At 55.6% G+C, this 26,617-nt stretch overlaps 2 protein-coding genes across 2 annotated transcripts in view; both read left to right on the top strand.

Annotated features, from left to right (window-relative positions):
- Positions 1–6,943, top strand: part of SMAD6 (SMAD family member 6) — a 20,740-nt gene extending 13,797 nt beyond the window's left edge. The window contains 4 exon segments of the mRNA XM_075576257.1: positions 5,805–6,116; positions 6,118–6,215; positions 6,217–6,265; positions 6,267–6,943. Of these exon segments, the coding sequence (XP_075432372.1) occupies positions 5,805–6,116; positions 6,118–6,215; positions 6,217–6,265; positions 6,267–6,371 (564 nt within the window). The 3' untranslated portion in view covers positions 6,372–6,943.
- Positions 6,470–26,617, top strand: part of LOC142468808 (uncharacterized) — a 38,586-nt gene continuing 18,438 nt past the window's right edge. Inside the window, exon 1 of the mRNA XM_075575387.1 lies at positions 6,470–6,555. The gene's annotated coding sequence lies outside the window, so the exon portion shown is untranslated. The remainder of the gene's footprint in view (positions 6,556–26,617) is intronic.

Consider the following 26,617-nt stretch of genomic DNA (forward strand, 5'->3'; position numbering starts at 1 on the left):
CCCGCTGTCCTACTGCCGCCCTGTCCTACTGCCGCCCTGTCCTTACTGCCGCCCTGTCCTACTGCCGCCCTGTCTAGCGCCTGTCTACTGCCGCCCTGTCCTACTGCCGCCTGTCCTACTGCCGCCCTGTCTCTTACTGCCGCCCTGTCCTACTGCCGCCCTGTGTCCTACTGCCGCCCTGTCTACTGCCGCCCTGTCCTACTGCCGCCCTGTCCTACTGCCGCCGCTGTCCTACTGCCGCCGCTGTCTTACTGCCGCCCTGTCCTACTGGCCGCCCTGTCTTACTGCCGCCCTGTCCTACTGCGCCCTGTCTCTACTGCGCCGCTGTCTTACTGCCGCCCTGTGCTTACTGCGCGCCCTGTCCTACTGCCGCCCTGTCTTACTGCGCTGTCACTGCGCCTGTCTACTGCCGCCCTGTCCTACTGCGCCCTGTCTACTGCCGCCCTGTCCTACTGCCGCCGCTGTCCTACTGCCTGGCCCTGTCCTACTGCCGCCTGTGTCTACTGCCGCCCTGTCCTACTGCCGCCCTGTCTTACTGCCGCCCTGTCTTACTGCCGCCTGTCTACTGCCGCCCTGTCTTACTGTCCTGCCTGTCCTACTGCCGCCCTGTCCTTACTGCCGCCCTGTCCTACTGCCGCCCTGTCGTACTGCCGCCTGTCCTACTGCCGCCTGTCTTACTGCGCTGTCTACTGCCCTGTCTACTGCCGCCCTGTCTTACTGCCGCCCTGTCCTACTGCCGCCCTGTCTTACTGCCGCCCTGTCTTACTGCCGCCCTGTCCTACTGCCGCCCTGTCTACTGCCGCCCTGTCCTACTGCCGCCCTGTCCTACTGCCGCCCTGTGTACTGCCCTGTCCTACTGCCGCCTGTCTTACTGCCGCCCTGTCTACTGCCGCCCTGTCCTACTGCCGCCCTGTCCTACTGCGCCCTGTCTTACTGCCGCCCTGTCTTACTGCCGCCTGTCTTACTGCCGCCCTGTCTTACTGCCGCCCTGTCTTACTGCCGCCCTGTCTACTGCCGCCCTGTCTTACTGCCGCCCTGTCCTACTGCCGCCGCTGTCCTACTGCGCCCTGTCCTACTGCCGCCCTGTCTTACTGCCGCCCTGTCTACTGCCGCCCTGTCCTACTGCCGCCCTGTCTTACTTCCGCCCTGTCCTACTGCCACCTGTCCTACTGCCGCCTGTCTACTGCCGCCCTGTCTTACTGCCGCCCTGTCTTACTGCCGCCCTGTCTACTGCGCTGTCTACTGCCGCCTGTCCTTACTGCCGCCCTGTCTTACTGCCGCCCTGTCTTACTTCCGCGCTGTCTACTGCCACCTGTCCTACTGCCGCCTGTCTTACTGCCGCCCTGTCCTACTGCCGCCCTGTCCTACTGCCGCCCTGTCCTACTGCCGCCCTGTCTACTGCCGCCTGTCTTACTGCCGCCCTGTCTTACTGCCGCCCTGTCCTACTGCCGCGCTGTCCTACTGCCGCCCTGTCCTACTGCCGCCTGTCTTACTGCCGCCCTGTCCTACTGCCGCGCTGTCCTACTGCCGCCCTGTCCTACTGCCGCGCTGTCCTACTGCCGCCCTGTCCTACTGCCGCCCTGTCCTACTGCCGCCCTGTCCTACTGCCGCCCTGTCCTACTGCCGCGCTGTCTTACTGCCGCGCTGTCCTTCTGCCGCGCTGTCCTACTGCCGCGCTGTCCTACTGCCGCGCTGTCCTACTGCCGCCCTGTCCTACTGCCGCCCTGTCCTACTGCCGCCCTGTCCTACTGCCGCGCTGTCTTACTGCCGCCCTGTCCTACTGCCGCGCTGTCCTTCTGCCGCGCTGTCCTACTGCCGCGCTGTCCTACTGCCGCGCTGTCCTACTGCCGCCCTGTCCTACTGCCGCCCTGTCTTACTGCCGCCCTGTCCTACTGCCGCCCTGTCTTACTGCCGCCCTGTCCTACTGCCGCGCTGTCTTACTGCCGCCCTGTCCTACTGCCGCGCTGTCCTTCTGCCGCGCTGTCCTACTGCCGCGCTGTCCTACTGCCGCGCTGTCCTACTGCCGCCCTGTCCTACTGCCGCCCTGTCCTACTGCCGCCCTGTCCTACTGCCGCCCTGTCCTACTGCCGCGCTGTCCTACTGCCGCGCTGTCCTACTGCCGCCCTGTCCTACTGCCGCCCTGTCCTACTGCCGCGCTGTCCTACTGCCGCGCTGTCCTACTGCCGCCCTGTCCTACTGCGCTGTCTTACTGCGCCGCGCTGTCTTACTGCCGCCCTGTCCTACTGCCGGCGCTGTCCTACTGCCGCCCTGTCCTACTGCCGCCCTGTCCTACTGCCGCGCTGTCTTACTGCCGCCCTGTCTTACTGCCGCCCTGTCCTACTGCCGCCCTGTCCCTACTGCCGCGCTGTCCTACTGCCGCCCTGTCTTACTGCCGCCCTGTCCTACTGCCGCGCGCTGTCCTACTGCCGCGCTGTCCTTACTGCCGCCCTGTCCTACAGCCGCCCTGTCCTACTGCCGCCCTGTCCTACGGCCGCCCTGTCCTAATGCCGCACTGCCGCCCTGTCCTACTGCCGCCCTGTCCTACTGCCGCCCTGTCCTACTGCCGCCCTGTCCTACTGCCGCCCTGTCTTACTGCCGCCCTGTCCTACTGCCGACCTGTCTTACTGCCGCCCTGTCCTACTGCCGGCCTTGTCCTACTGCCGCCCTGTCCTACTGCCGCCCTGTCTTACTGCCGCCCTGTCTTACTGCCGCCCTGTCCTACTGCCGCCCTGTCCTACTGCCGCCCCTGTCCTACTGCCGCCCTGTCCTACTGCCGCCCTGTCCTACTGCCGCGCACTGCCCCACTGCCACATTTGCCCCCACTGCCACATTGCCGCACTGTACCCCACTGCCGCACTGTACCCCACTGCCGCACTGTACCCCACTGCCGCACTGTACCCCACTGCCGCACTGTACCCCACTGCCGCATTACCGAGCCTGTGTTTGGAATTCGGCTGTGGAATGTTTATTTGAGGACAGGGAGATCTCATCCAAACATCCTGCTTTTATCCTGCTACTAACCCAAACTTCTGCACAGGGTGTGGTGAGCGTGTGTGTTACTGCGTGTGTGTGACTGTGTGCGACTGCGCGTGCGTGTGTGACTGCATGTGTGTGTTGTGTGTGATTGCGTGAGTGTGTCTGCCTGTGCATGTGACGTGTGACTGCCTGTGTGTGCATGTGTACCTGTTGCGTGTATGTGTGTGTGTATGTTTGTGTGTCTGCCGTGTGCATGTTTTTTGTAATAATTGTGTATTTTGTGCTTGCATTTTTGTCAGTGTGCCTGTATTGATGGGTATTTTGTATGTTTTACCTGGGTTTGTATCACTATTGGTCGGTTTATCCGTGTGCTGCGCAATTCTCTGTATTGATGATGTGTTTATATTTTTATAGGGTCCAATTTTACTAAGCAAAAGTAGTGCAATTCTGTGGCAAAAAAAATGTTCCAGGCGAATCCAACAAATTCCTATATCTTTCCGTGGCGTGTTTCCTGTAGTACACGACATCCATGTATTATTGTTAGCTGCTAGAATAGCACCACTTTTCCTTCATAAGAAGCGAAACTTTTATTTTAACGGTGATTTGAATCTTTTCTAAGGAGCCAATTACACTGATAAGTTGTTAATAAGAAGATCAGGTTTTTTTTTTGTGGCTGGTTAAGTGGAACTGCAGCTTTACATGAGATTGTGATTCTGCCGCTCGTATCCGACTCCCCGAATCCTTCAGGTGCAGGCGCCCGACATGCATCATACAGGGGGCCAGGGAGCGACAGCCTGCGGGGATTGGGTTAATGGAGCGATGCTCTGCTGCAATAAATCTAAACATGACTGGGGTGTAATGGTGTAGCCATCCCCAGCAGGGGAAGGTTTGTGCAGGTTTCGGGCTCCCCCAGTCCCTGGGTTTCCTCTCACACTGACCCTTCCTCTTGTCCTACTTTGCTCTCACTGGCCCCGCAGGACGCAGGACGCTGGCTGCTGAGGCAGCTTCCTGTGTGAGGGGCCCAGGGCAGGGTTATGAGGTCTGGCATTTTGCAGAAACCCTAATCATGCTCTGGTATGCTCTGCAGGGTTTTCTGCTTATTTCTCCGCCCACCCCCCCCCCCCCCACAACCCTGCCTCCCCCCTCACCCTGCCTCCCCCCTCTCCCTCCCTCCCCCCGCCCTGCTTCCCCCTCTCTCCCTCCCCCCCGCCCTGCTTCCCCCCTCTCTCCCCTCCCCCCCGCCCTGCTTCCCCCTCTCTCACCTCCCCCCCGCCCTGCTTCCCCCCTCTCTCCCTCCCCCCCGCCCTGCTTCCCCCTCTCTCCCTCCCCCCCCGCCCTGCTTCCCCCCTCTCTCCCTCCCCCCCGCCCTGCTTCCCCCCTCTCTCCCTCCCCCCCCCGCCCTGCTTCCCCCTCTCTGCTTCCCCCCTCTCCCCCCCCAACCTGCTTCCCCCTCTCCCCCCCCCTGCCCTGCTTCTCCTCTCCCCCACCCCGCCCTGCTTCCCCCTCTCCCCCCCCCGCCCTGCTTCCCCCTCTCCCCCCCTCCCCCCCGCCCTGCTTCCCCCCTCTCCCCCCCCCGCCCTGCTTCCCCCTCTCCCCCCCCCGCCCTGCTTCCCCCTCTCCCCCCCCCGCCCTGCTTCCCCCTCTCCCCCCCCCGCCCTGCTTCCCCCTCTCCCCCCCCGCCCTGCTTCCCCCTCTCCCCCCCGCCCTGCTTCCCCCTCTCTCCCCCCCGCCCTGCTTCCCCCTCTCCCCCCCCCCCGACCTGCTTCCCCCTCTCCCCCCCTGCCCTGCTTCTCCTCTCCCCCTCGCCCTGCTTCTCCTCTCCCCCCCGCCCTGATTCTCCTCTCCCCCCGCCCTGATTCCCCCCTCTCCCCCCTGCCCTGCTTCCCCCCTCTCCCCCCCGCCCTGCTTCCCCCCCTCTCCCCCCCGCCCTGCTTCCCCCCCTCTCCCCCCCGCCCTGCTTCCCCCCGCCCTGCTTCCCCCCTCTCCCCCCCCGCCCTGCTTCCCCCCCTCTCCCCCCCCGCCCTGCTTCCCCCCGCCCTGCTTCCCCCCTCTCCCCCCCCGCCCTGCTTCCCCCCGCCCCTGCTTCCCCCCCTCTCCCTCCCCCCCGCGTCCCCCCTCTCCCCCCCACCGCCTCCCTCTCCCCCCCACCGCCTCCCTCTCCCCCCCACCGCCCCCCCTCTCCCCCCCCGCCCCTGCTTCCCCCCTGCCCCCCCCGCCCTGCTTCCCCCCCGCCCTGCTTCCCCCCTCTCCCCCACCCCGCCCTGCTTCCCCCCCTCTCCCCCACCCGCCCTGCTTCCCCTCTCTCCCCCCCCCTGCCCCGCTTCCCCCTCTTTCCTCATGAGTGATCTAGATTTCCAGAGGGGACTGACCCAATTTTCACAGCGAGGAAATGAATGTGCCGGAGTATTGTTCTGTCACTTTGTCTCTGCAGCGGACGGGACCGACCCGATGGGCCACAGATCTGTCCCAGTGTCATTGCCTTGTTACCATAACATGACTCTATAACTACTCTGCCAAACTCCATTCCTCAGGGGCCACCAGTAGGTCAGGTTATCAGGATATCCCTGCTTCATCACAGGTGGCTCAGTCGTTGACTGAGCCACCTGTGCTGAAGCAGGGATATCCTGAAAACCTGATCTGTAGGTGGCCCTTGAGGACTGGAGTTGTCCTGCTCTAGAACCTGAAACACGGTTTATGATCGAGTCCAATAACCATTATTACTATTGTGCACGTAGAACGCCAACATGTCCCGCCGCGCCATACAAAGCCAGCGACAAAACAATGACACCTTGTGATACCGTTTCTTGTCCGAGGAGCTTACAATCTAAACAGTTTCTCTCTCTGCCTCTGTAGACACCAGCCCGTCTCCCAACTCCAGTAAGCAGAGCCACTGGTGCAGCGTGGCATACTGGGAGCACCGCACGCGCGTGGGGCGTCTCTACGCCGTGTGCCAGCCCTCCGTCAGCATCTTCTACGACCTACCTCAGGGCAGCGGCTTCTGCCTGGGCCAGCTGAGCCTGGAGAACCGCAGCGAGGCGGCGTCCAGAACCCGGGGCAAGATCGGGCTGGGGATTGTACTGAGTCACGAGGCGGACGGGGTGTGGGCATACAACCGCAGCGAGCACCCCATCTTCGTCAACTTCGCCCACGCTGGACGTGCCCGCCTGCCGCCCCCTCATCGTGCGCAAGGTCATGCCGGGGTTCTCCCTCAAAGTGTTTGACTATAAGAAGACGCGCGTCCCGGGACCCCCCGCCCCCGGCCCCTGAACACGCGGACGGACCCTACGACCCCCCACAGCGTGCGGATCAGCTTCGCCAAGGGCTGGGGTCCCTGCTACTCCCGCCAGGTCATCACCTCCTGTCCCTGCTGGCTGGAGGTCTTGCTGGGCAGGTAGTGACCGGTCTGTGGTTGGTACCTGCAGGACGAGGCGCGCACAGGTGTATACACAGGGAAGGATACCACTGCCGGCATAGAGGCATCACATGCTCTGCACATACTGATGGACACCCACCCACCTCCTGGTCAGGAAGGGAACCTCCTCCACTTGGGGTTCTTACACCCCGCAAGCTGGCTTGAAGGTAGGCAGTGGCTGCTGTTCACCCCCCTTCATGCATACACAGTGGGCACTGTGCAGGTCTCTTTGGCACAGAAAGAGTTCATGACATGCCACCGGGGTGCGGACACCAACGTCTTATTACCGGGACACATACCTCTTCCAGGTGTCATCTTAATAAAACCCCCGTCTGATGCAGGGAACTGGGGGGGCAGAGGGGTTAATCCTGCAAACCCGTCACACACATACTCTCCCGAATACCATGACCTAGATTTAATATAAAATGTTTATATATTATATGGAAAATATATATTATACCTGTAAATACGGAGTCCTTTTTACAACGTAATTATTTATGTATGGTGCAATGTCCATCATATGAACTAAGATGCAATAAAATGCACTTGCCTTTTCTCCCTCGTTCCATGCGCAGAATAAATGAGTACGCGAGACGGGATAAGCAGAGATAACCCGCGGGATTAGGGGGGCGTCCGGGTTTTTTTTTTGTATTTATTGTCTTTTTATTTTTAATGAAAAGCGAATGCTGGTTTCTTGGTGCCATGTCCCGGGCTGGCGAATGCCTCTGCTGTGTGTGACCTCTGACCTCCCGCTGACCAGTGGTGTCCCGTTCAGCACGCAGCCCTAATAACATACACTGGTGTCCATGTCACAGCTGAATGTTAAAAGGAGAACCATCTCTTGGGACCCACGGTGAAATACTGACCAGGGATGTTTGGGTCAAATCTCAAAGAATTTGTGGCATTAAAAAAAAAAAAAAAAAAATAGTACTTAAAGTTTGTATGGTTTCCATGGTAACGAAAAGGTTTGGCGTCCGCTAATGATCGTTAACTAATCACTCACATTAGAAGATTGGCGCATCATAATGTACAGAGGCCGCATGTACTTCGCAGGCTCTGTGTGTACAGAGGCCGCGCGTACCTCGCAGGCTCCGTGTGTACAGAGGCCCTCGCAGGGCCCTCGCAGGCTCCGTGTGTACAGAGGCCCTCGCAGGCTCCGTGTGTACAGAGGCCGCGCGTACCTCGCAGGCTCCGTGTGTACAGAGGCCCCGTGTACCTCGCAGGCTCCGTGTGTACAGAGGCCTCGTGTACCTCGCATGCTCCGTGTGTACAGAGGCCCCCGTGTACCTCGCAGGCTCCGTGTGTACAGAGGCCGCGTGTACCTCGCAGGCTCCGTGTGTACAGAGGCCGCGCGTACCTCGCAGGCTCCGTGTGTACAGGGGCCCGCGCGTACCTCGCAGGCTCCGTGTGTACAGGGGCCGCGCGTACCTCGCAGGCTCCGTGTGTACAGGGGCCGCGCGTACCTCGCAGGCTCCGTGTGTACAGAGGCCGCGGCGTACCTCGCAGGCTCCGTGTGTACAGAGGCCGCGCGTACCTCGCAGGCTCCGCGTGTACAGAGGCCGCGCGTACCTCGCAGGCTCCGCGTGTACAGAGGCCGCGCGTACCTCGCAGGCTCCGCGTGTACAGAGGCCGCGCGTACCTCGCAGGCTCCGCGTGTACAGAGGCCGCGCGTACCTCGCAGGCTCCGCGTGTACAGAGGCCGCACGTACCTCGCAGGCTCCGTGTGTACAGAGGCCGTGTGTACAGAGGCCCGCGTGTACCTCGCAGGCTCCGTGTGTACAGAGGACGCATATACCTCGCAGGCTCCGTGTGTACAGAGGCAGCGTGTACCTCGCAGGCTCCGTGTGTACAGAGGCAGCGTGTACCTCGCAGGCTCCGCGTGTACAGAGGCCGCACGTACCTCGCAGGCTCCGTGTGTACAGAGGCCGCACGTACCTCGCAGGCTCCGTGTGTACAGAGGCCGCGTGTACCTCGCAGGCTCCGTGTGTACAGAGGCCGCATGTACCTCGCAGGCTCCGTGTGTACAGAGGCCGCACGTACCTCGCAGGCTCCGTGTGTACAGAGGGCCGCGTGTACCTCGCAGGCTCCGTGTGTACAGAGGCCGCGTGTACCTCGCAGGCTCCGTGTGTACAGAGGCCGCGTGTACCTCGCAGGCTCCGTGTGTACAGAGGCCGCGTGTACCTCGCAGGCTCCGTGTGTACAGAGGCCGCGTGTACCTCGCAGGCTCCGTGTGTACAGAGGCCACACGTACCTCGCAGGCTCCGTGTGTACAGAGGCCGCACGTACCTCGCAGGCTCCGTGTGTACAGAGGCCGCACGTACCTTCGCAGGCTCCGTGTGTACAGAGGCCGCACATACCTCGCCCTCGCAGGCTCCGTGTGTACAGAGGCCGCGTGTACCTCGCAGGCTCCGTGTGTACAGAGGCCGCACGTACCTCGCAGGCTCCGTGTGTACAGAGGCCGCGTGTACCTCGCAGGCTCCGTGTGTACAGGGGCCAAACGTACCTCGCAGGCTCCGTGTGTACAGAGGCCGCGCGTACCTCGCAGGCTCCGTGTGTACAGAGGCCGCACGTACCTCGCAGGCTCCGTGTGTACAGAGACCGCGCGTACCTCGCAGGCTCCGTGTGTACAGAGGCCGCATATTGCACAAAAGATGGAGGCACACAACCATGGCGTAAAGTCTCACCAATCCTTTTTTCGCACTTTAGCTGTGCCGCCATCTTTTGTGTTATATACTGTGTCTGTGCCCTCGGTTGGAACATTGGGGCTTTGATGAGTGAGGCCGAGTTCAGGGTGGCTGCTACGCGGCGTGCGCACGTCCGTCGCAAGTTCGGGTTGTTCGGTGGGAATGGTCAAACTGAAAACACCACCGGCGGCAAAGTGCAGCGTTGACGCTGCTACATTTTGCCGCTACAACCCGAAATGATATTTGGGGCAGCAGTCGCGTCACGTGAGCTGGTTCAGCGAACCAGCTGCGTGACACTTTTGCCGCGACCCAACTCCTGCACCCTGGGCACAGATCGACGGGCTGCAGGAGCACGCGGAGGAGGCGCGCACGGACGCAAGCGTCCGTAGCAGCCACCCTGAACGTGGCCTCAGTCTGCACCAGGACTTTGATACTGTTTCTCTTTTTGGCACCAAAAACATAGATTGTAAGCTCTACGGGCAGGGACTGTGTCTGCACAAATCCTATCTACAGCGCTACATACACTGTCAGCGCTATACAATATTTGCATCTTTCTAATCCAGATTACTGTAACGTTAAATGAATATTTTGCTCTGCCCCGTTAATAAGACTTCAGCCCGGTGAGGTTTGAAAACTTCTCGTGTTCAAGGAAAAGAATCTAGTTCGCTCCAGATGGTACACAACCCAATTTCAAGAAGCGTGCGGCGCTGTGTTCTGGAACGCGCGACCCACGCAGTCTTCCGCGAGGGGCTACACCGCAGGAGAGGACACGGGAAACGGTTCCACATCAAGCCCCGAAAAGAAATACTTCTGTGACACGAAAATTACACGAGGACGGAAAAGTTATTGTGATCTTTAAATGTAAGTATGTCTCTGGGATCTGCGCGTCAAGGCAAAAGTGGCGCCATTCTCCCGTCAAACTGCACCAGCTGGACCAAAGAACCAGCAGATTGGGGTTTTTTCCATCGAAATCCAATTCTTTGATGCACGTGGGGTGGGGCACGTTTTCATTGCCCGGAGCTGCGCACGTTTTGCCATGATACATAGGGGGAGACTCGCTAAACCCCCACGCGGACCATTGCGCTGCCCTTTCGCGCTGATAACACCAATGTATCCCTTATCTGGGTGTTGGTGCCCGTTCCCCCCGTCAGACCGGACAGTCCCACGGAGCGAGGAATAGTGCAAGGCAGCGATTCCTCTTGAAGTCTTTTGGATACAAAATGCATTTATTTCGTTTGCCTTTTTTTTTTGGTGCATTTTGTGCGGTTTTCCACTTTTGGAGAAACCTCGATGTGAAAGCTATCGAATAGGATTTCCTTAAAAACAGCCGTTTCTCACCGCTGCGCTCTAACTCAGCCCTGATCACCGACTCGTTGGAATCGCTGCAGTTGGGTCTGTCGCCCTAAACGGCTCCTCTAACCAGCGACACAATCTGTGTGTGTTTTGTAGGCTTTGCCAGTTGTGCTGTCGTATTGCCTCCTTTCGTCATCTGAAATGAAAATGGGATATAAGGTGTTACATGTGTGAGCGCTTTCACATTACTATAGCATGTTAATATGATGCGAAGCAGCATTGCACAATTAAATGAAAACGGAGTAAAGAGATTACACAATAAACCCCAGCCATCGCAAGGATCTGATTACACTTTATTTGGGGAAATTACAGCCTTTCTTGGAAGGGGAGAGACTCCGTCCAACAGCAAACAGTGTGGTACAATGGGGGGTACAGTACAGAGCGCTCTCTCTATTACATAAACAGTTACATCCCAATAAGGCCAGGCACGCGAGACGTACAGAAGGTAACGCGGGCTTACAACAGATATGTAAAATCATGTGTGAGCGAGAGAACATGGCTGTGTTAAAGGGGGAGGAGCCACGTCACGGACTGTTTTGCAGTTTTATTGGGGGACGAGGTGCGTCTCTGACATCCATGTCACAGGTATATATATTAATATATATATATATCTCACATGCAACAAGTATGGTGCGGAGTCCCCTGGGCGGTAAGGGGTTCACGTTTAGCAGCGTTGACATATATAGCATGGAAAGTCTGACTTCAGGGGGTTTCCCACTCCAAAGACTAGCACATATGAGATTTTTCTCAGTAAGTTTTCTTCCTGGACTCTTGAGTTCCATTCCTCTACTCAATGTGATGGGGAGAGGGAGGGGGGAGAGGGAAAAGGGGTGGGACAGCGGGGAGGGAGAAGATGGGGAGAGGAAGAAAGGAAAAAGAGGGGAGAGAGGAAGAGAAGAAGGGGAAGGGAAAAGGGAGGGGGTAAAGGAAGAAGGGAGGGGGGTAAAGGGAGAGTGAGGGGGTAAAGGAAGAAGGAGAGGGGGAGAGGGAGGGGGGGAGAGGGAGGGGGGGTAAAGGAAGAGGGAGGGGGGGTAAAGGAAGAGGGAGGGGGGGGGTAAAGGAAGAGGGAGGGGGGGGTAAAGGAAGAGGGAGGGGGGGTAAAGGGAGAGGAGGGGGGTAAAGGGAGAGGGAGGGGGGGCTTTGCTTTGCTCTGTGCTGGGTCTGAGCTGCCTGGAATTCTTTGGGAAACATGACTCAGAAGCTGTTAACCCTTCTCTGTCAGGAAGACCTGTTAACCCTTCTCTGTCAGGAAGACCAGTTAACCCTTCTCTGTCAGGAAGACCTGTTAACCCTTCTCTGTCAGGAAGACCTGTTAACCCTTCTCTGTCAGGAAGACCTGTTAACCCTTCTCTGTCAGGAAGACCTGTTAACCCTTCTCTGTCAGGAAGACCTGTTAACCCTTCTCTGTCAGGAAGACCAGTTAACCCTTCTCTGTCAGGAAGACCGACCACAATACAGCAAAGTGGTTCAATGTATTAGTAAAATGTGACGCAATAAGTGCAGGGGCTCGGACTGTGGGTTCCGCGGAGTTTCCTCCCCCCCAATGTTTGCTGTGCCGATCCCTATGTTGTATCTGCAGATGGGACAGTCGGCTATTGTGTTTCTTATCACAGTGTAACCCCTTCGTTGCCAGAACCGCCAGCAAAGAGGTGACGTTACCTTAAGCTGCAATGCTGCGCTTGTTTTCTCCTTGTCTGCACTCTCATCTCTGCCACAGGAACCTCAGGAGTGTGGTTACCCAGGGTGAGGAGGGAGCCGGTGCAGGAGCTTGCGGCCTCCGAGTATAAAGTAGAAACTGTTGGGTCCGGTTCTGGAAACGTCAGGCTTGCAGCCGAGGTTCTCCTCTCTCTGCGGCCCTGGTACCGGCCCAGGTGTGGCCCAGGTATACAGCTGCACATCTGTCTGCTGAGCCCCAGGTGTGCAAACATCTGCACGCAGCAGCGGCCACACACCTGTCCCACGCTGTCTGCTGCGGGCGTGGCCCCTCTCCTGGGGAGCACGGCGAGACGGGCACCGGATAAGTAATAATAATGATCGCATGCTCTTCTACAGCTGCTAGCTTTACAGAGACATTTTGCAGACACAGTCCCTGCCCCGCAGAGCTTACAATCTATGATTTTGGTGCCTGAGGCACAGGGAGATAAAGTGACTTGCCCAAGGTCACAAGGAGCCGACACCGGGCATTAAACCAGGCTCCCTGCTCCGCACTCCGTGCCAGTCTGTGTCTGTACTCGCTGAGCCGCTCCTTTCATTGAAACAAACCGGAAAGTGATGCAGATTTGATTTCCACGCGTGGGTTGTGGCAGCAGCGGAGGAGCCCGGGGCCACGGAATGGGCGGCTGTCGTGTGCTCTTCTAACGGTATCTCGGAGAAGCATTTAATAAAGTCTTCCGCCTGCAAAACTAGTGACACACACGACACTGCAAACAGCAGGTGTATTCCTCGTGGGGCTTCCGCCGTCTCTCCCACATTATCTTACTCCTGTTAGAGCAGAAGAAATCGCTGATAAAGTGAGGAGGAGACACAGGGCTATTATTCTGATTATTATTAGGGGGGGGGGGAGGGTGAGGAGGAGACACAGGGCTATTATTCTGATTATTTGTGGGGGGGGGGGGTGAGGAGGAGACAGCTATTATTATTAGGTGGGGGGTAAGGAGGAGACACATGGCTATTATTCTGATTATTATTAGGTGGGGGGGGGGGGGGTGAGGAGGAGACAGCTATTATTATTAGGTGGGGGGTAAGGAGGAGACACATGGCTATTATTCTGATTATTATTAGGTGGGGGGGGGTGAGGAGGAGACAGCTATTATTATTAGGTGGGGGGTAAGGAGGAGACACATGGCTATTATTCTGATTATTATTAGGTGGGGGTGAGGAGGAGACACAGGGCTATTATTCTGATTATTATTAGGTGGGGGGGGGGGGTGAGGAGGACACAGCTATTATTATTAGGTGGGGGGTAAGGAGGAGACAGGGCTATTATTATTATTGGGTATGGGGGTGAGGAGGAGACGGCTATTATTATTATTAGGTGGGGGGGGGGGAGGAGACAGGGCTATTATTATTATTATTGGGTGAGGGGGGGGAGGAGGAGACAGGGCTATTATTATTATTAGGTGGGGGGGGAGGAGGAGACAGGGCTATTATTATTATTGGGTGAGGGGGTGAGGGAGGGGGTTGTCCTGTGAGTAAAACCTTTTTTGAAGCGCATGTTAATAAAAGTAACATTTGTTCTGATTCCTCACAGATTAGAAGGGATTTTTTAGTTGTCTCTGAGCTGTGACATCATCCGCAGTGTCTGAACTGTGACGTCATCCACAGTGTCTGAGCTGTGACATCATCCGCAGTGTCTGAACTGTGACGTCATCCACAGTGTCTGAGCTGTGACATCATCCGCAGTGTCTGAACTGTGACGTCATCCACAGTGTCTGAGCTGTGACGTCATCCGCAGTATCTGAGCTGTGACATCATCCGCAGTGTCTGAACTGTGACGTCATTCGCAGTGTCTGAACTGTGACGTCATTCGCAGCGTCTGAAATGTGACGTCATCCGCAGACAAGGCCGTCTGAGCTGTGACATCATCCGTAGACAAGGCCATCTGAAATGTGACGTCATCCACAGACAAGGCCGTCTGAGCTGTGACATCATCCGTAGACAAGGCCATCTGAGCTGTGACATCATCCGTAGACAAGGCCGTCTGAGCTGTGACATCATCCGTAGACAAGGCCGTCTGAAATGTGACGTCATCCGCAGACAAGGCCGTCTGAGCTGTGACATCATCCGTAGACAAGGCCGTCTGAAATGTGACGTCATCCACAGACAAGGCCGTCTGAGTTGTGATGTCATCTGCAGACAGGCGGACGCAGACTGACAAGGGCCCTAAATTAAGACATGACCTACCCACTTAACCCTTTCACTGCCAGAGCAGCTGCCTGTGCAATACACAGGGCACATAGTGTACAACACGTGCAATACACAGGGCACATAGTGTACAACACGTGCAATACACAGGGCACATAGTGTACAACACGTGCAATACACAGGGCACATAGTGTACAACACGTGCAATACACAGGGCACATAGTGTACAACACGTGCAATACACAGAGCACATAGTGTATAACACGTGCAATACACAGAGCACATAATGTACAACACGTGCAATACACAGGGCACATAGTGTACAACACGTGCAATACACAGAGCACATAGTGTACAACACGTGCAATACACAGGGCACATAGTGTACAACACGTGCAATACACAGAGCACATAGTGTACAACACGTGCAATACACAGAGCACATAGTGTACAACACGTGCAATACACAGGGCACATAGTGTACAACACGTGCAATACACAGGGCACATAGTGTACAACACGTGCAATACACAGAGCACATAGTGTACAACACGTGCAATACACAGAGCACATAGTGTACAACACGTGCAATACACAGAGCACATAGTGTACAACACGTGCCCTCGGCCGGGGCCACTGCGGCAGGAAAATGGCTTTACACCAATAACTCCCCAGAATAAAACGGTGCAGCCAGTGAGAAATAAAAGGGATGAGCGGAAGTAATGATCTGCTACTCAAAAAAGACCCAACTGGTACAGCGCTGTGTACATTAGCGGTGCTATAAAAATAACTCTGTGCCCAGGACATAAGTGAAAACGCGCGGTAACTCTCAATGTATTACTTCCTGGTAACACATTCTATAAATAAATAAATAAATATACGTGTTTCGCTGAATAAGTGAATAACGGAGTAAACAGCCACTGACTGTATGCTATTTAGGTCAGACTGCCTCCTGGTGGCGAGAATGAAAATAGCAGGTCTGCTTCCTTAGGCATATACTGTAATATAGTGCCTGCGCGTGAGTTATAATTGGCTGTGTTAGCCAGACGTTTCTATACGAGGGACGCGCGCGCGGCTGTGAGCGGTGGTGCGGCAGACCAGGGAAAATGCAAACAAATTGTATTTTCGCGCTGCTGCCACGCCGCGAACCAATCACAGCGCGGCCTAACGCTGTGACGTCAGCCACGGCCCGCTTGCACCCTAACAACTAAACGTGCACGCCACGTGCACACGCAATGCCGGGTGCACGCCCGTGCGCACACCAGCGCCTACTTTATAACAAGCCTTAGGCTGCACTTATAGTGCTGGCGACGCGACGTCGCTTCAAAACAATTGTATTGGCGCTACCAATCCTAAAACTGCCTATAAGCCAATCACAGAGCCTCTCTGCCGCCCCCGCCAATCACACAGCCCTCTGCCGCCCCCCGCCAATCACAGAGCCCTCTGTCGCCCTCCGCCAATCACACAGCCCTCTGCCGCCCCCCGTCAATCACACAGCCCTCTGCCACCCCCCGCCAATCACAGAGCCCCTCTGCCGCCCCCCGCCAATCACACAGCCCTCTGCCGCCCCCGCCAATCACAGAGCCCCTCTGCCGCCCCCCCCAATCACACAGCCCTCTGCCGCCCTCCGCCAATCACACAGCCCTCTGCCATCCCCCGCCAATCACACAGCCCTCTGCCGCCCCCCGCCAATCACACAGCCCTCTGCCATCCCCCGCCAATCACACAGCCTCTCTGCCGCCCCCGCCAATCACACAGCCCTCTGCCGCCCCCCGCCAATCACACAGCCCTCTGCCGCCCCCCCCAATCACACAGCCCTCTGCCGCCCCCCGCCAATCACACAGCCCTCTGCCGCCCTCCGCCAATCACACAGCCCTCTGCCGCCCCCCCCAATCACACAGCCCTCTGCCGCCCCCCGCCAATCACACAGCCCTCTGCCGCCCTCCGCCAATCACAGAGCCCCTCTGCCGCCAACCCCGCCAATCACAGAGCCCCTCTGCCGCCCCCGCCAATCACACAGCCCTCTGCCGCCCCCCGCCAATCACACAGCCCTCTGCCGCCCCTCGCCAATCACACAGCCCCTCTGCCGCCCCTCGCCAATCACACAGCCCTCTGCCGCCCCTCGCCAATCACACAGCCCCTCTGCCGCCCCTCGCCAATCACACAGCCCTCTGCCGCCCCCCGCCAATCACACAGCCCTCTGCCGCCCCTCGCCAATCACACAGCCCCTCTGCCGCCCCTCGCCAATCACACAGCCCTCTGCCACCCCCCGCCAACCACACAGCCCTCTGCCGCCCTCCCCAATCACAGAGCCCCTCTGCCGCCCCCCCCCAATCACACAGCCCCTCTGCCATCCCCCTTGCTGACTCACTTTCCCTTGTAGCCAGTGACATCTCCAAATCTGATTACAACTTTCGCAACGGCGGCGGAAACTGGTGACGCCATTGGTCACGTCGCCGGCACAATAGGCCGCGCTTATAGTGACGGCGACGCGACCGATGACGTCACCCGTCGCCATTGCAAAAGTTATATTTTAAGTTTAGGCGACGTCGCTGGCTACAAAGCCAGTGACGTCAGAAAAGGGGGAGGGCAGCGGCACGGAGAAGCGCCTGATTGGCCGCAAAGGGAGACGGTCGCCGGAAAAAATCAAATAGTGACTACCAGATTTTTGGTAGCACTGTTGCTCCGTCGCTTTGTCACCGTCGCGTGCACTATAAGCGCCGACAAAGGCGACAACGCATTTGTTTTGACGCGCCGGTCACGTCGCCGGCACTATAAGCGCAGCCTTATACTGCATCTTATCGCAAGTCCTGTTATCCAGCAGCAAATAGTTTATACTCCGTGCGTTGGCGCATGCGCGTGGCAAAAACACATTGCAGACTCCCTATGAGACCGCCCCTAGCGCTCACGCGCGCGCTCACGTCGGAGCGAGATCGCAGAACCGCGTTTTCAAAAGGCAAGATTTGTGTCTTTGGTGCGGCCGCCGAGTGATGGCCACGTCAGGGCAGCGGTTCAGCCAATGAGGGCGAACCAGCCGCGTGACATCATGGCCACGCCCCCTTCATCGCCTGAACATCGCTAGGAAGGAGAGTTCACAGATCGCTTGTGCTGGGGCCGCGCTGCACGCCATGCGCACTCGCAAGCAAGCGGACTGGATAATCCCAGCCTTATATGGGGTTTTTTCATATAAATCTGTTGTGTAGTATTAGATAATACTTACTGAGTTTTAAAGCAGGTTTTAGCCAACACCTCCCCAGCAGTGCAAGATCTTTGCAACACTTTTCTGTTTGTGATAATATGTTGTTATGTTCCCAGCAGTTTGAGCTGCAAACTGTAACAATAGATAACGTTACCTTAGTAATATAAGGATACATTGTAGCTGCTGAGTTTCACTGACTGAAGCAGCCATTATGTTAGTAACACCATTATGATTTTGAGTGATTTATACACAGCAGCAGCTTAGGTAAGAATGTGGAATTATACATTGCCACAAATAAGAAAAAAAAGACAGAAAAAAGGGGGAATGGGATATTGCTGCTCCCCATTTCGTATTCATGTTGGGAATAAACAGGACTGCAAATCCCAGAATGCTTTAGGGCAGGAGCTGGAAACCTGGAGTGGGCCAAGTGTTCGGAGAATGAGGTGCCAGCCAGTATCTCTGCGTCTTTGTAATGGCCGCAGCGGCGATTAAGGCCGTGCCTATAGTGCCGTCGTTGGCGACGGCGACACGGCAGGTGACGTCGCCGTCGGCACCGGCGAAAGTAATGTTTCGCCGGGGCCGCGGGATTTCCGGCAATTTGACTTGTTCCAGGGCCGTCACGTGACGCGACAACCCTTGAAAAATCAAATGTTGCCGGCTTCCAGTTTCTGCGACGTTGACGTCGCTTTGTCGCCGTCGCGCGCACTATAAGCGCACGCGGCGGCGGCGGCAATGTATTTGTTTTCGGGCGACGTCACGTCGCCGGCACTATAAGCGCGGCCTAGCGCATAATGTATATTAAATGAATTTGTCATTGGGCTTTTTGGTTGGATGAAATCTCAAAAGTCTACTAAATAAATGCTAAACTCTGAAGAAACATTACAAGTGATAGACAAGCTGTTAGGTGGCTGAGTTCTTTCACTTTATTGCAGGTCCCATATATGTTCCCCAAGGTGCTCCCCCCCCCCCAGGTCATGTGACCCCGAGGTGCAGGTCACAGAATTCACAGCCGCCCTGATCCCGTGAGGTCACTTTCCCTTCCGGTGCTGCTCATTAGAAGCTGACACAGCCTGAACTGTGGGTGACAAGTGTGGCTCGCTGCTGGGTTCGACCCCGCCCCCTGCGCTTGGCATTCTCGGGTCCTTTATTGTGTCCAGCGTTAATTATGCCCGTGTCCTGAAGCAGCCGCCCCCACCTCGTGTCTCGCTGTGGGGTCCCCACAATCTGCGTAGCCTGTGTATGTGGAACAATGCGGGGAGGGGAAGGGGTCCTTTCCTCTGCTTCACACTGGGAGGACGTGACCGGCGGCCAAATCTCCAATCAAGAACTAACTCTGAAATACTCTGTGTCACATCCCACCCCCGAGAGGAAGGGAGAGAGGGACCAGGGGAAGGAGAGCAAAAGGGGGACAACAACTGCTTCAGCGCAGGAGGGATGTGCAGCACATTGTACTGTCATAATAACGTAGTGTGATATAATAACACGCAGAGCGATATAATAACGCGCAGAGTGATATAATAACACGCAGAGAGATATAATAACACGCAGAGCGATATAATAACACGCAGAGCGATATAATAACACCCAGAGAGATATAATAACACGCAGAGATATAATAACACGCAGAGAGATATAATAACATGCAGAGCGATATAATAACACGCAGAGAGATATAATAACACGCAGAGATATAATAACACGCAGAGAGATATAATAACATGCAGAGCGATATAATAATACGCAGAGAGATATAATAACACGCAGAGAGATATAATAACACGCAGAGAGATATAATAACATGCAGAGCGATATAATAACACGCAGAGAGATATAATAACACGCAGAGATATAATAACACGCAGAGAGATATAATAACATGCAGAGCGATATAATAATACGCAGAGAGATATAATAACACGCAGAGAGATATAATAACACGCAGAGAGATATAATTATACGCAGAGCGATATAATAACACTCAGAGCGATATAATAACATGCAGAGCGATATAATTACACGCAGAGCGATATAATATCACGCAGAGCGATATAATAACACGCAGAGAAATATAATAACACACAGCGATATAATAACACGCAGCGATATAATAACACGCAGAGATATAATAACACGCAGAGAGGTATAATAACACGCAGAGAGACATAATAACACACAGAGATATAATAACATGCAGAGCGATATAGTAACACGCAGAGATATAATAAAATGTAGCATGATATAATAACACGCAGAGTCATATAATAAGAGCGATATTTAAGTAATAATGCACGAAGGACACCACATTACCTGGCTATTAAGGCCCAGGGTGGAAGAGTTGAAGGACCGAGGCAAAGCCAAGGAATGACCCATCCTAGGGGATTATTACTATTATACTATATACATACACCAGCCGTCCACCCCCCTGGTCCTCTACGCCTCTGGCCCACCTCTGCACTTCCCACCGCACATCTGTCCCACCGCACATCTGTCCCACCTCTGCACATCCCACCGCACATCTGTCCCACCTCTGCACTTCCCACCGCACATCTGTCCCACCTCTACACTTCCCACCGCACATCTGTCCCACCTCTGCACTTCCCACCGCACATCTGTCCCACCTCTGCACTTCCCAACGCACATCTGTCCCACCTCTGCACTTCCCATCCGCACATCTGTCCCACCTCTGCACTTCCCACCGCACATCTGTCCCATCTCTGCACTTCCCACTGCACATCTGTCCCACCTCTGCACTTCCCATCCGCACATCTGTCCCACCTCTGCACTTCCCATCCGCACATCTGTCCCACATCTGCACTTCCCATCCGCACATCTGTCCCACATCTGCACTTCCCACCGCACATCTGTCCCACCTCTGCACTTCCCACCGCACATCTGTCCCACCTCTGCACTTCCCACCGCACATATGTCCCACCTCTGTACTTCCCATCCGCACATCTGTCTCACCTCTGCTCTTCCCACCCGCACATCTGTCCCACCTCTGCACTTCCCACCCGCACATCTGTCCCACCTCTGCACTTCCCACCCGCACATCTGTCCCACCTCTGCACTTCCTACTACACATCTGTCCTACCTCTGCACTTCCCACTGCACATCTGTCCCACCTTTGAACTTCCCACCGCACATCTGTCCCACGTCTGCACTTCCCACTGCACATCTGTCCAATCTCTGCACTTCCCATCCGCACATCTGTCCCACCTCTGCACTTCCCACCGCACATCTGTCCCACCTCTGCACTTCCCACCGCACATCTGTCCCACCTCTGCACTTCCCACCGCACATCTGTCCCACCTCTGCACTTCCCACCGCACATCTGTCCCACCTCTGCACTTCCCACTGCACATCTGTCCCACCTCTGTACTTCCCATCTGCACATCTGTCCCACCTCTGCTCTTCCCACTGCACATCTGTCCCACCTCTGCACTTCTCACCGCACATCTGTCCCACCTCTGCACTTCCCACCGCACATCTGTCCCACCTCTGCACTTCCCATCCGCACATCTGTCCCACCTCTGCACTTCCCACCTCACACCTGTCCCACCTCTGCACTTCCCACCGCACATCTGACCCACCTCTGCACTTCCCATCCGCACATCTGTCCCACCTCTGCACTTCCCACCGCACATCTGTCCCACCTCTGCACTTCCCATCCGCACATCTGTCTCACCTCTGCACTTCCCATCCGCACATCTGGCCCACCTCTGCACTTGCCATCCGCACATCTGGCCCACCTCTGCTCTTCCCACCACACATCTGTCCCACCTCTGCACTTCCCACAGCACAACGGGCCCATCTCTGCTCTTCACGCTGCACATGTGTCCCACCTCTGCACCTCCCATCCGCACATCTGGCCCACCTCTGCACTTCCCATCCCCACATCTGTCCCACATCTGCACTTCCCATCCACACATCTGTCCCACATCTGCACTTCCCACCGCACATCTGTCCCACCTCTGCACTTCCCACCGCACATCTGTCTCACCTCTGCTCTTCCCACCCGCACATCTGTCCCACCTCTGCACTTCCCACCCGCACATCTGTCCCACCTCTGCACTTCCTACTACACATCTGTCCCACCTCTGCACTTCCCACCACACATCTGTCCCACCTCTGCACTTCCCACTGCACATCTGTCCCACCTCTGAACTTCCCACCGCACATCTGTCCCACGTCTGCACTTCCCACTGCACATCTGTCCAAACTCTGCACTTCCCATCTGCACATCTGTCCCACCTTTGCACTTCTCACCGCACATCTGTCCCACCTCTGCACTTCCCACCGCACATCTGTCCCACCTCTGCACTTCCCACCGCACATCTTTCCCACCTCTGCACTTCCCACCGCACATCTGTCCCACCTCTGCACTTCCCACCGCACATCTGTCCCACCTCTGCACTTCCCACCGCACATCTGCCCCACCTCTGCACTTCCCACTGCACATCTGTCCCACCTCTGCACTTCCCATCTGCACACCTGTCCCACCTCTGCACTTCTCACCGCACATCTGTCCCACTTCTGCACTTCCCACTGCACATCTGTCCTACCTCTGCACTTCCCATCCGCACATCTGTCCCACCTCTGCACTTCCCACCGCACATCTGTCCCACCTCTGCACTTCCCACCGCACATCTGACCCACCTCTGCACTTCCCATCCGCACATCTGTCCCACCTCTGCACTTCCCATCCGCACATCTGGCCCACCTCTGCACTTCCCATCCGCACATCTGGCCCACCTCTGCTCTTCCCACCACACATCTGTCCCACCTCTGCACTTCCCACAGCACAACTGGCCCACCTCTGCACTTCCCACCGCACATCTGTCCCACCTCTGCACTTCCCACTGCACATCTGTCCCACCTCTGCACTTCCCATCCGCACATCTGTCCCACCTCTGCCCTTCCCACCGCACATCTGTCCCACCTCTGCACTTCCCACTGCACATCTGTCCCACCTCTGCACTTCCCACCGCACATCTGTCCCACCTCTGCACTTCCCACCGCACATCTGTCCCACCTCTGCACGTCTGTCCCACCTCTGCAGTTCCCCTGGGTAAAGGATACATTAGTCTCTATGTTCCCTGAGTATAGGACACATTAGGCTCTATGTCACCTGGGTATGGGATAAATTAGGCTCTGTATTCACAGGCTATAAACCAATACCCCCTCTCTGAACTATAATACAATATGATCTGCCTGTGAAAGTTATTAGCATGAATGCTGAGCTGTAGTTCCCCTTCTCCACCACCAGAGGGAGAAAGCACATCTGTCCCACCTCTGCACTTCCCACCGCACATCTGTCCCACCTCTGAACTTCCCACCGCACATCTGTCCCACCTCTGAACTTCCCACCGCACATCTGGCACACCTGTGCACTTCCCATCCGCACATCTGTCCCACCTCTGAACTTCCAACCGCACATCTGTCCCACCTCTGCACTTCCCACTGCACATCTGTCCCACCTCTGCACTTCCCACCGCTCATCTGTCCCACCTCTGAACTTCCTACCGCACATCTGTCCCACCTCTGCACTTCCCATCCGCACATCTGTCCCACCTCTGAACTTCCTACCACACATCTGTCCCACCTCTGCACTTCCCATCCGCACATCTGTCCCACCTCTGCACTTCCCACCGCACATCTGTCCCACCTCTGCACTTCCCATCCGCACATCTGGCCCACCTCTGCACTTCCCCTGGGTAAAGGATACATTAGTCTCTATGTTCCCTGAGTATAGGACACATTAGGCTCTATGTCACCTGGGTATGGGATAAATTAGGCTCTGTATTCACAGGCTATAATCCAATACCCCCTCTCTGAACTATAATACAATATGATCTGCCTGTGAAAGTTATTAACATGAATGCTGAGCTGTAGTTCCCCTTCTCCACCACCAGAGGGAGACAGCACAAAATAATCTACTAATCTGTTTTGTGCTGTTTGATAATCTGACACCTCTAGGACTGTGCGAGTATCTCAGTGACAATGTCTGACTGCCCCAGGTTTATCTGGGGCTCTTCCAGCGAGCGCCTCTCTGCCCGTTCCGATGCCCGCAGCTGGACGCCACCTCGTAGCGCCCAGTCCCTCACACTGATCCCAGACTGGCACCGCACAGTATGTGCAGCCACGGAAACGTGTCTGGATTAAATTCGCCACCACGAGACTACAGACCACAAAGTCTCTCCTTGTGGGAGGAGCAGCTCAGTGAGTAAAGACACTGACTGGCACTGAGTTCAACTCCCAGTGTCGGCTCCTTGTGACCTTGGGCAAGTCACGTTATCTCCCTGTGCCTCAGGCACCAAAAAACATAGATTGTAAGCTCCACGGGGCAGGGACTGTGTCTGCAAAATGTCTCTGTAAAGCGCTACGTAAAAACTAGCAGCGCTATACAAGAACATGCTATTATTATTATTTATGGATTTATTTCTTTAATGAACATCTGGTTCTCGATGTCTACAGCACCGGTCTGTGTGGGCCCATGTCTACTAAATCATAATATAGCTTCCAGAACATGTAAGTGAATACCGCAAGGGAATGGGTCAGAAGGTTAGTAAATATGGCCCAAAATGTACAATAATCTCCGTAACTAATGTCCCGACACGGGAAGAATTAACTCTTCCATGGACCAGAAACACCTTTTTGTAGACATTTAAAATCTAACTTAAAGGCCTAAATATATATCATCGCCCCCCAAGGCTTCGCAGCATCTGCATCATTGAGGAGGCCATCTTTAAAACTCCCGATCGGAAATATATTGTGTTTGCGCTGCACGCGCTTCCTAATCTCACGGGCGGCAGTGACATCCTGATGGCGAAACGCACGTATTTCTAACAAATCCAATGTGAAATAATAAGGATTCCCCATAAAGACATGAAGCCGACTAATAAGGACAAGCCCGGGACGCCCTGGAAATGAGACAAAACAGTTTGCCTTAAATTAAAGATTATAAAAACAGCCGACTGTCAGGCGCAATGTGAAGACTATTAAATAGACATTTGACTCGCGAGTGCAGCTGAGCAGGCCAATTAATATCTGTCCCGCTGTCTTCTTGCTCGATGCTGAAGCAGAGTGATACATCAGTGAGACTTTCCGGAGAGGCACACACAGGCTGGATGTTGGGGCTGTTTATTCCCCCCTTAGAATTATTGGGACCCCGTAGGATTTCCTCCAGGGTTGATTCATCAGCCGCATTATTCTCCATGTTGGAAGTAATGTGGCACTCGGAAGGCGGGGGTCAGTCAGCGGAAAACGCGTCCTGTCCTCCGGAGGCCGTGGTAGGACCATTTATTTATTGTTCTGGATTTGTCGCGGTTTTGGGAGCAGTTAGAGGAGATAGGGGAGGCGTTATAGGGAGCAGTCAGAGGAGGGGTTATAGGGAGCTGTTAGGGGAGGAGTTATAGGGAGCAGTTAGGGGAGGAGTTATAGGGAGCAGTTAGAGGAGATAGGGGAGGCGTTATAGGGAGCAGTCAGAGGAGGAATTATGGGGAGGAGTTATACGGAGCAGTTAGTGGATGAGTTATAAGGAGCAGTTAGGGGAGGAGTTATAGGGAGCCATTAGGGGAGGAGTTATAGGGAGGAGTTAGGGGAGCAGTTAGAGGAGGAGTTATAGGAAACAGTTAGGGGCGGAGTTATAGGGAGCAGTTAGAGGAGGGGTTATAGGGAGCAATGGAGCAGTTAGGGGAGGAGTTATAGGGAGCAGTTAGGGGAGGAGTTAGGGTAGGAGTTAGGGTAGGAGTTATAGGGAGCAGTTAGGGGAGGAGTTATAGGGAGCAGTTAGAGGAGGGGTTATAGGGAGCAATGGAGCAGTTAGGGGAGGAGTTATAGGGAGCAGTTAGGGGAGGAGTTAAAGGGAGCAGTTAGGGGAGGAGTTATAGGGAGCTGTTAGGGGAGGAGTTATAGGGAGCAGTTAGGGGAGGAGTTATAGGGAGCTGTTAGTGGATGAGTTATAAGGAGCCGTTATAGGGAGCAGTTAGGGGAGGAGTTATAAGGAGCAGTTAGGGGAGGAGTTATAGGGAGCAGTTACAGGAGTTATAGGGAGCCATTAGGGGAGGAGTTATAGGGAGCAGTTAGAGGAGATAGGGGAGGCGTTATAGGGAGCAGTCAGAGGAGGAATTATAGGGAGCTGTTAGGGGAGGAGTTATACGGAGCAGTTAGTGGATGAGTTATAAGGAGCAGTTAGGGGAGGAGTTATAGGGAGCCATTAGGGGAGGAGTTATAGGGAGGAGTTAGGGGAGCAGTTAGAGGAGGAGTTATAGGAAACAGTTAGGGGCGGAGTTATAGGGAGCAGTTAGAGGAGGGGTTATAGGGAGCAATGGAGCAGTTAGGGGAGGAGTTATAGGGAGCAGTTAGGGGAGGAGTTAAAGGGAGCAGTTAGGGGAGGAGTTATAGGGAGCTGTTAGGGGAGGAGTTATAGGGACCTGTTAGGGGAGGAGTTATAGGGAGCAGTTAGGGGAGGAGTTATAGGGAGCTGTTAGTGGATGAGTTATAGGGAGCCGTTATAGGGAGCATTTAGGGGAGGAGTTAGAGGAGCAGTTAGGGGAGGAGTTATAGGGAGCAGTTAGAGGAGTTATAGGGAGCCATTAGGGGAGGAGTTATAGGGAGGAGTTAGGGGTGGAGTTATAGGGATCAGTTAGAGGAGGGGTTATAGGGAGCAATGGAGTAATTAGGGGAGGAGTTATAGGGAGCAGTTAGGGGAGGAGTTATAGGGAGCAGTTAGGGGAGGAGTTATAGGGAGCAGTTAGGGGAGGAGTTATAGGGAGCAGTTAGAGGAGGGGTTATAGGGAGCAATGGAGCAGTTAGGGGAGGCGTTAGGGGAGGAGTTATAGGGAGCAGTTAGGGGAGGAGTTATAGGGAGCAGTTAGAGGAGGGGTTATAGGGAGCAATGGAGCAGTTAGGGGAGGAGTTATAGGGAGCAGTTAGGGGAGGAGTTATAGGGAGCAGTTAGGGGAGGAGTTATAGGGAGCAGTTATAGGGAGCGTTTAGGGGAGGAGTTATAGGGAGCAGTTAGGGGAGGAGTTATAGGGAGCAGTTAGGGGAGGAGTTATAGGGAGCAGTTAGGGGAGGAGTCATTTGGTTAAATCCCCCAAGTGATCGTCCTCCCATTACATTTGATGC

This window comes from Ascaphus truei, chromosome 18 (genome assembly GCF_040206685.1).
Source record: "Ascaphus truei isolate aAscTru1 chromosome 18, aAscTru1.hap1, whole genome shotgun sequence".
Lineage (NCBI taxonomy): Eukaryota > Metazoa > Chordata > Amphibia > Anura > Ascaphidae > Ascaphus > Ascaphus truei.